We start from the raw sequence: 8004 nt of genomic DNA, 5'->3' as shown, positions 1-8004 counted from the left end.
GCAATAAAGATTTTTTTTTCAGGGCAACAAAATCTGTTGGTATTCAATTGAGATTTCTTACCACTTTTAAAATGTCTTTTGGTATTCAAAAGTAAATAGATTTTGATGGATTCTTTTGTGGAATGGATTTTGAGAGACTTTTTAGTTAGAAATACACATAAAATACTCCTCCAACAATCTCACCCAAACCCTTGAGACTTTTCATAATCTTCCAAAGACTTTTTCTTCTCCTGCCGAACAAGACACAAACCACTACCAGGTTCATTCTCTTACAACTTTTCAATCAATTTTACCTATTTTTTTAATGGCAATCGATAGTCAATATTGTTCATACTATATGTATATTACGCAAATCAAAAGAAAAAGGTGCTGTATATGCTTCAAGATTTCGTATTCATATTGTTTTCAACGTTCAGGCAATGATATGCATCAAAGAATGGCAATTGATATGCATCAAGATTTCATATTGCTTTTTTTAGTACTGTATATGCAAATCAAAATAAAAAACTCTTTTTTTTTCTGTTTCTTCAACTTGTTTTTTTAGAACGTCCTTTATTATTATTATTATTTTCTTGTGTTATTATTAAAATGTTAATTATTAATGGGTTATCATTACTTTTTTGAGTAGCGTGTTATTATTATTATTATTGTGTTAATAATTTTTTAATTGTTATTGTGTTATTATTATTGTTATTTTGTTAATAGTTTTTTTTTAAATGATTTTATGATATATGAGTATTATTTTTATGGAAAATGCTAACATGTGCCCTTAAGACACTTGTTAGTGTATTATGTATAGAAATTTTGTATTGAAAGTTGTGCAATTTACTTTTTTAAAAGTAAAAAATTGTTGTTTTTAAGACATAGTTACTATTGGAAGTATCCTTAACATGTGCCCTAAGTGCGCATGTTAGCATGACCCTTATTTTATTATTAGGTAGTTTTTTATTGGTTTTTCTATTGAATTGTATATTATTCGGGATATAGTCACTATACTTTTGACAATTAGGAAACAATAACTATTTTTGTCAAATAACTAGTTTCTTATATATATATTAGCGATCAAATGGGGGATTCACAAGAAAATAACAAAGGAAAGAGTAGAGACAAAGATAATTATGTATCTTGGACTATGGAGGATACCAATGAGTTGTTGCACCTCTTGGTGGATGCTATGAATAGGGGATTGCGTGATGCCAATGGGTCACTTAGCAAACAAAATGTAGAACGAATAATACTTCCTCAACTCAATGCAAAAACTAAATTCCCTAAAACTTATAGTCATTATTTGAGTCGGATGAAGTGGTTTCGAAACCAGTATAACATGATGTCAACCCTTATGCGCAACAACTCTGGCTTTGGATGGGACCCAATTGGAAAAACTTTCACTGCTCATGAGGATGTATGGAAAGATTACTTAAAGGTGAGCTAAGTTCATAATCTTTTAAATATATTAATAGTTATAAATTTAGTAAATTATAATATTTGTAGTATATTAACAATGATTTTTTTTAGTCCCACCCAAGTCACAGCAAACTTCGAGGAAAAAGTATGGTTGATTATGAGTATTTGAAGATCGTTGTTGGGGGTGGAGTTTCTAGCGGGAATAATTCTATATCAGTCGATCCAGATGATACTGATGCAACAACTTTTGAGCCAGAAAATAGAACTGTTGGGATAGAAGAATTTTCATATGATCCTAATAGTGATACATTCATAACACCAAATAACTATGAACCAGCATATCATCCTCCATCACCAAACCAACCAAGTCCACCATCCCATCCCCCTTTAGATTCAGAGGTTCCCATAGAAAAACAAAACTGTCACAAGCGAAGGAGATCCGAGTATGGAGGGAGTTCAAGCGCTGTTGGGATCAACAATCAAGGCAACGTTCTGGAAAAGGCAAACATGAAGTGAGAATCACTTTGTTATTATTTTTTTAGGCAATAATGACTTTGTTATTAAAAGGTTTAAAATTTCTATCGTTTTTATTTTCTTTATTCAAACATTATAATTTATTTATCATCTTTTTCATTCACTTTTGTAACTTCCGTTATTTTTTTGTTTAAAATGTATTAATCTTTCAAAATCTTAAAAATCCATAAAATACTTTGAAATCTTAAAAATCTGTGTTAGAAATCCATTAAAATCTTGGGTTAAGAATCTTGATTGTAAAAAGTCTTTTAAAAAAAAATCTTTTAAAATCCCACAAAATCAATACAATCCCACATAATCTTTTAAAATCTTCAAGATTGTTTTTGTCAAAATATTCTCTCAAAATCCCAATCCAATACACCCCCTAAAAATGGATCTAAACAATAAGACAGTAATATAGTAGGTAACAACAACTAATGAAAGGTTGTGATTTAGCTGGAAGTTGACTTGTAGTAGACGAAGTCATCTACCTACATCTATTTTGGTGTCCAGTATCCGACCACATCCATAATATTTACAGTGTCCAACAAAGTCATCATCATCATCATCATGCAAAACCTTAGTCGCATGGACAAGCCAAAAACCATCACACACTACGTGTTGATAAGCTCCGCTGACGATACTGTCGCTGGTTTTACGAGCACTCTCGCCAAGTCCCTGGAAGATCAGGGATTCCCGGCGAGAGTGCTCGTGGACCACCGCGACCTGAAGAAAGCAGAGATTGAGACAGTGAGGGTGTTCATCGTTGTGTTGTCCGAACACTATGCAATTTGTCCGTTTCGGTTGGATAAGCTGGCCGAGATCGTGGATGGGTTAGGTGCCCGGCAGCGGGTTCTCCCGGTGTTCTACTATGTGCCCACGTCTGATGTGCGGTATCAGACTGGTAGCTATGAAGTAGCATTGGGTGTTCATGAGTACTATGTTGAACGTGAGAGGTTGGAGAAATGGAAGAACACTTTGGAAAAAGTTGCTGGCTTTGGCGGCTGGCCCCTCCAACGGTATCCGATTCTTTTCACCAATTTCTTATTCTTGCTCTTGCTTTAATGTGTTCCTTTTTTTAATCTGTCTGATACCCTCTTGTATGGTCTCTTGAATATAAGAAGAAAAAAAAAGCCTTCAATATTTTTCTAAAACTTGTTTAGGAAGAAAGATACACTAAAGGTAGTTAATCAGGTAAGGTGGTGTTCCTGGATGGAAATTAATCATAATTGATAGATACTCTTCATTAATGTCATGGTGGGAAAAAAAATATGAAAGAAATGTTTGTTGTGTATTGACCCTGAACTAGTTAAATCGTTTAATATCAAACACAATTTAAGTGAACCTGTTATAAATATCAAGACATGGACAGAGTGCATTTAGTAGGACTTCACCTATGTTCCTTTGATTGTGCAGGACTGGGAAGACATATGAATACCAGTATATCGAGGAGATTGGTAGGAAGGTCTCTGAACATGTTGCTTGCTCTGTTGAACTGCATTCTCGAGTGCAGAAAGTTAATGAACTTCTGTATTCTGAATCTGATGATGGTGGAGTCAAGATGGTTGGGATATGTGGAGAAGATGGAACAGGTAAAACAACAGTAGCTTGTGGAGTTTATTACTCCAATGCTGCTGGAAACAGGTTTGACTATTTTTGCTTTCTTGATAAGGTTGGAGAATGTTTAAGGAATCATGGATTTATAGGTCTCATAGGTATGCTTCTCTCTGGAATGATTGGTGACAGCAACAACAACAGTGATATCATGAAATTTGGAAATACAAACAAAGGAATGTCAATATTAAAGCGAAAATTCTTCGAAGAAGAAAAGAAACTTTTTTTAGTTCTTGAAGACATTTATGATGAAAAGCAATTGCAAGACATTGTTAGGCTAACTAACTGCTTTAGTTCTAACAGCAAAGTCGTCATTACAACTAAGGACAACTCTTTGCTACACCGTCATGAGATTAGATTGTACGAGGTAGAGAGGTTCAAAACAAAAGATGCTTTTCAATTGCTTAGTTTGAAAGCTTTTAATTCTAAGAATTTGAAATCTATGTATTTGAGCATTTTAGAACGAGCAGAAACTTATGCTTCAGGGAATCCATTCATTCTAGAAGTGATGGGTTCCTACTTGCGCGGAAAAAGCATAGAGGAATGTGTATCTGCATTAGATCAATATGAAAAAGTTCCAAATAAAGAGAAACAAAGGATAGTTCAAATAAGCTTTGATGCTTTGGAGAAATGTCATCAGAAGATGTTGTCTTGCATTGCCTTTTACCTCAATAGACAAGATTTGCAAGTGGTTGAAGAAAAACTTTATAGGCAGTTTCGTGTCAGTCCAAAAGATGGTATTAAAGTGTTGCTTGATAAATCTCTTATAAAGATTAATGAGCATGGTCGGGTGATAATGCATGACTTGACACAAAACATGGTTAAAGATAATGGTGACATTACAACTTGACACAGAACATGGTTGGAGATAATGCCTAAACCATAATATCATTTCAAACAAGGTGTTACAATTGTTTGGAGAAAAAACTGTAAGACTGATATAGATGGTTTGTTTTTGTAATCTTTTACTTTGATACATCTCATTTATCAATGGAGTTTCATCATTTATTGATGTTACTTTGTAAAAAATGAAACAGGAGCATGTCAAGCAATTGAAGCAAGAAATCCAACCTGCCTCGAATGATGGAAGCATTTCAACAGATGGAATTGGGAGAAAGTACGGTAAGATTGATATGAATGGTTTGGTTTTCATTTATCACCTAGATATATCTTCTATAACAAATGATGTAATTGACCTTGTTTTTTTTTTACTTTGTATACAATTTAACAGGAGTATGGCATACAAGAAATCCAGCCTGCCTCAAATGATTGAAGCATGATTTCAATTTGGTGGAATTAATTGGAACAAAATACAGTAGGAACTATATGGATGAATTGCTTTTTCATCATTCATCTTGATATATTTCCTGTAATGTTGTAAGTCTGTAAAAGTGATTTTTATTTACTTAAGTTAGTTTGTTTGTATACAATGGAATAGGAGTGTGGCATGCAAGAAATACAACCTGCAGCCTCAAATGATGGAAGAATGATTTATAATCCTATGGAATTTGAATATCAATTGTCATAATAAAACTGTTCTTCCTCCTCTTCTCAAGATCCTTCATGATATTGTCTAAAATTTGTTTCCCTTTTTCCAAGGTAAATATTCCGAATGGTGGCATATGACTCTAAGGACTTGTTTCACTGGCATAAAGACGTATTGAGCAGAGAAGCAATTTGCTTTTGTAATCACTGGCCATTGTTTTATATGCATTGCACATTTGATTTGTATGTGACCGCATGGCTATGTTGGAGGGGGGAAGTAATTGTACATCTTTGCCCATGTTTCCATGTATTTGTGGTGTCCGAATTTGTCACATCTTGTGCCAAATTTGCCTTTTAATAATAGAACTTTCATTTGCTTAGCAAAAAATAAATTGCACATTTGATTAATATGGTTTCTGGCAGCACTGTGTGAGCAATGGACAGCTCCAAATTTCCAAAGATGAAATGGATTTGGGCAGAACCTCCTCTGGTAAGCATTGGAGGCTGGGGCAGTCATCAAGAAACAAATTCTTGAAAGAAGATAGGTGGCAAAGACCCTTCTAGTCCAGTCTTTTAACATTTGGACAATCACTGATTTCCAGAGAAATAAGAGCTTGTGGCAGTAAATCTTCCTCAGGAAGATACTCCACATCCAGTCTTCCAATAAATAAGAATTCTAGAGAGGGATTGGCTCCCCAGGCGCTTTTCAGTGAGGCGATAAGTTTCAAGCAATTACAAAGAGACATGTTTTAAATTTGATGGCAAACCTCCTTCTAATGATTCAACTTTTGGAATTTGGACAATCATCTATAAATAAGTAATAAAAAGATTGAAGGAGGATATGCATGTGTTCAGGCAATGATTCAAATTGAGGGCACTCTCTGATTCAAATTGGGGCATTCCTTTATACAAAGATGTTGAAGACATGAAAAAAACCTGTCACAGCCTGGCATTCCCATTTTTCCCATTCTTCCATTTGGCAGAACTCCAGTGTTTCTAAGGATGTTAATGAAGAAGAGTTATTCCCATAAAATTCTGCATCAATAAGCAATATCCCATTAAGTCCATCAATCCTCAGGTACTTGAGACATGACAAAAGTCCAAGGGGAGGCAAACGTTGCCAAGATTGACAGTTCTCCATGGTTAAGGACACCACATTCAATAATGAATTATTGAATAATCACCTTGGAAAGTGTTTGGAAGGATGTAGATTCTCAGTTAAAATTTCATCCCTTTCTATTGTTGAATCATCAAGATTTTCAAGGTCCTCAAGCACTTGTTCCATACTTGATTTAATTTCCTTGTTAAAGGAACTAACAAGAGAAGATTTGAAGAAATTTGGTACCTTGCAAGTGCAGCCAGTGCAGGTTTGAGATTCAGCTTCAGCTTCAACTTGGCATTTGGAGATTTCATATTGTATTTCATCCAAGAGATCCTCTGTGTCAAGTACAGCATCTTTGACCTTAAGAAGCCAGTTTCTGAGATGTGGATCTCTGAACTGCTTTAGTTTTGCATCATCAGCCAAAACCTGGATGGAGTTCAGCTTGATTTCCAAGTTGTTGAGCAGCTTTTGATCAAGCTTTCTTCCACGAAAGAAGTCCAGGATTTGAGGAGAAGCAAGTTTCTCAAATGCAACCCGAAGGAAAGCAGAAAGAAGAGCACCACCTACCAATTATAGTGCCATGGTAGGAAAATTAGTAGAGTGGTGAATTAAAATGATTAATTTGAAGTGCAGGGTTAATATTCTGATGAAATGAGTAGTAATAAGCTAGTTTATGAATGGTGATCTTTTTCTTTGATGCTCAGTCAACCAATAACTGTTGAGTCTTTCCAATAACACAAACTTCAACAATTGTATTGTGTGGTGTGTGTCACCTTTATTTTGTTAATCTGTCATCAATTTTTATTAGTCTGTTGGTTTACACAGATAGGTACAGTGAAGTTGTGTTCCTTTGTTTACAACAGTCTTCTTTGATGGGTAGAAAGCTGGAAGATGTTACTGTCATGAAGTTTATTAAATTGTTCAGTAAAGTTTAATTCATGAGTAAATCTGTTTCCACCGAACGAAAGAAGCCAAAATGAGCATCAAACTGTTAAAAGTTGACAACTGTATACTGATTTGTTTGTAAAATATTTATTCACCTTAATCTTTTAAATTACTTCTTATTCCAAATTGCCCCACAACCCCACCACTCAGTGGTGCGAGTAGTAAGGAGTAAGGACTCTCTCACCAGATTTTTTGTGCACATTAATATTTGCTTATGAGTTATTAACGACATCATCTTGATTCATTCCACACAATATTGTTGTCTTTTGCTTGGATTGATGATATGTGATCTTTGTTTATAGTTTAAGTAGATTGGCATGTGATTGTCAAAAACTATTTATTCCTATTGCAATCAAAAGAATGAAGTATTTACAAAATATACTTATAAGACTGAATTTTAATTCATCACGCGATTAACAGAAATAATTAATTTAATTTATATTTTATGATTAAATATGTTTTAAATTTACAAGTTTTTTAAAATTATTTTTGTTATTAATATTTTTTTTAATTATTTGTCAAATATATTTTTTTCTCTTCTTTTAATTAGGAGAATTTTTAGATTAAAAATAATTAATAAAAAAATATTATGGATTAAATTTTATAAAAAATAATAAATATTATTTTAAATTTGGGTCCTATAAGAAAGAAATATAAGAAATACTCAAATGTGCAGGTAGTAAGTTCTTTAACTAATTACATATTGTGCAGCTTGAGTTTTTCCTTGATCAACCCATAGAAGTTCATACATTGGCAAATTATAGCAGATTGCAAATGCAAAAAGGTTTATTAGTAGTGCAAAATGAAAGAGAATACAGCAAATTGCAAATGCAACAAGGTTTATTAGGTGTAGGTTTATCTGCATATTGCACCGCTCAAGTTCGGATTCGGATTCATTTTCCTGCGGGGAGTGCAGGGTTTAATTTAACTAAAACTTTTTT

General features: G+C 33.7%; 2 protein-coding genes across 6 annotated transcripts; both read left to right on the top strand.

Annotated features, from left to right (window-relative positions):
- The first annotated feature begins 741 nt into the window (after nt 1-741).
- Nucleotides 742-1920, top strand: LOC102660984 (uncharacterized protein At2g29880). Its single transcript, XM_006598529.4, has 2 exons — nt 742-1423; nt 1516-1920. Exons 1-2 carry the CDS (start codon nt 1067-1069, stop codon nt 1918-1920), a joined length of 762 nt encoding a protein of 253 aa, XP_006598592.1. The 5' UTR covers nt 742-1066.
- A 429-nt stretch (nt 1921-2349) lies between these two features.
- LOC102665383 (disease resistance protein RUN1) lies at nt 2350-6406 on the top strand. Of its 5 annotated transcripts, none has more exons than XM_041009677.1 (5): nt 2396-2936; nt 3334-3509; nt 4569-4653; nt 4763-4908; nt 5131-6406. In XM_041009677.1, exons 1-3 carry the CDS (start codon nt 2488-2490, stop codon nt 4613-4615), a joined length of 672 nt encoding a protein of 223 aa, XP_040865611.1. In that variant the 5' UTR covers nt 2396-2487; the 3' UTR covers nt 4616-4653; nt 4763-4908; nt 5131-6406. The 5 variants fall into 5 exon arrangements, with proteins under 5 accessions (XP_014622966.1, XP_014622964.1, XP_040865611.1 ...); XM_014767479.3 differs by having other exon boundaries at nt 2404-2936; nt 3334-4460; nt 5131-6402; XM_014767480.3 differs by lacking the exon at nt 5131-6406 and having other exon boundaries at nt 2350-2936; nt 4763-5080.
- Nucleotides 6407-8004: the final 1598 nt, after the last annotated feature.

This window comes from Glycine max, chromosome 15 (assembly GCF_000004515.6).
Source record: "Glycine max cultivar Williams 82 chromosome 15, Glycine_max_v4.0, whole genome shotgun sequence".
NCBI lineage: Eukaryota > Viridiplantae > Streptophyta > Magnoliopsida > Fabales > Fabaceae > Glycine > Glycine max.
The sequence above is the reverse complement of the archived record's forward strand: the minus strand, read 5'-3'. Positions and strand labels throughout refer to the sequence as shown.

Excerpts from the sequence above, each read along its gene's own strand:
- LOC102665383 (XM_014767479.3), top strand. The coding sequence starts at position 2,488 with ATGCAAAACCTTAGTCGCATGGACAAGCCAAAAACCATCACACACTAC. Across the intron at positions 2,937-3,333 it reads GGCGGCTGGCCCCTCCAACG|GACTGGGAAGACATATGAAT; the intron begins GTATCCGATTCT and ends TTGATTGTGCAG.
- LOC102660984 (XM_006598529.4), top strand. The coding sequence starts at position 1,067 with ATGGGGGATTCACAAGAAAATAACAAAGGAAAGAGTAGAGACAAAGAT. Across the intron at positions 1,424-1,515 it reads TATGGAAAGATTACTTAAAG|TCCCACCCAAGTCACAGCAA; the intron begins GTGAGCTAAGTT and ends GATTTTTTTTAG.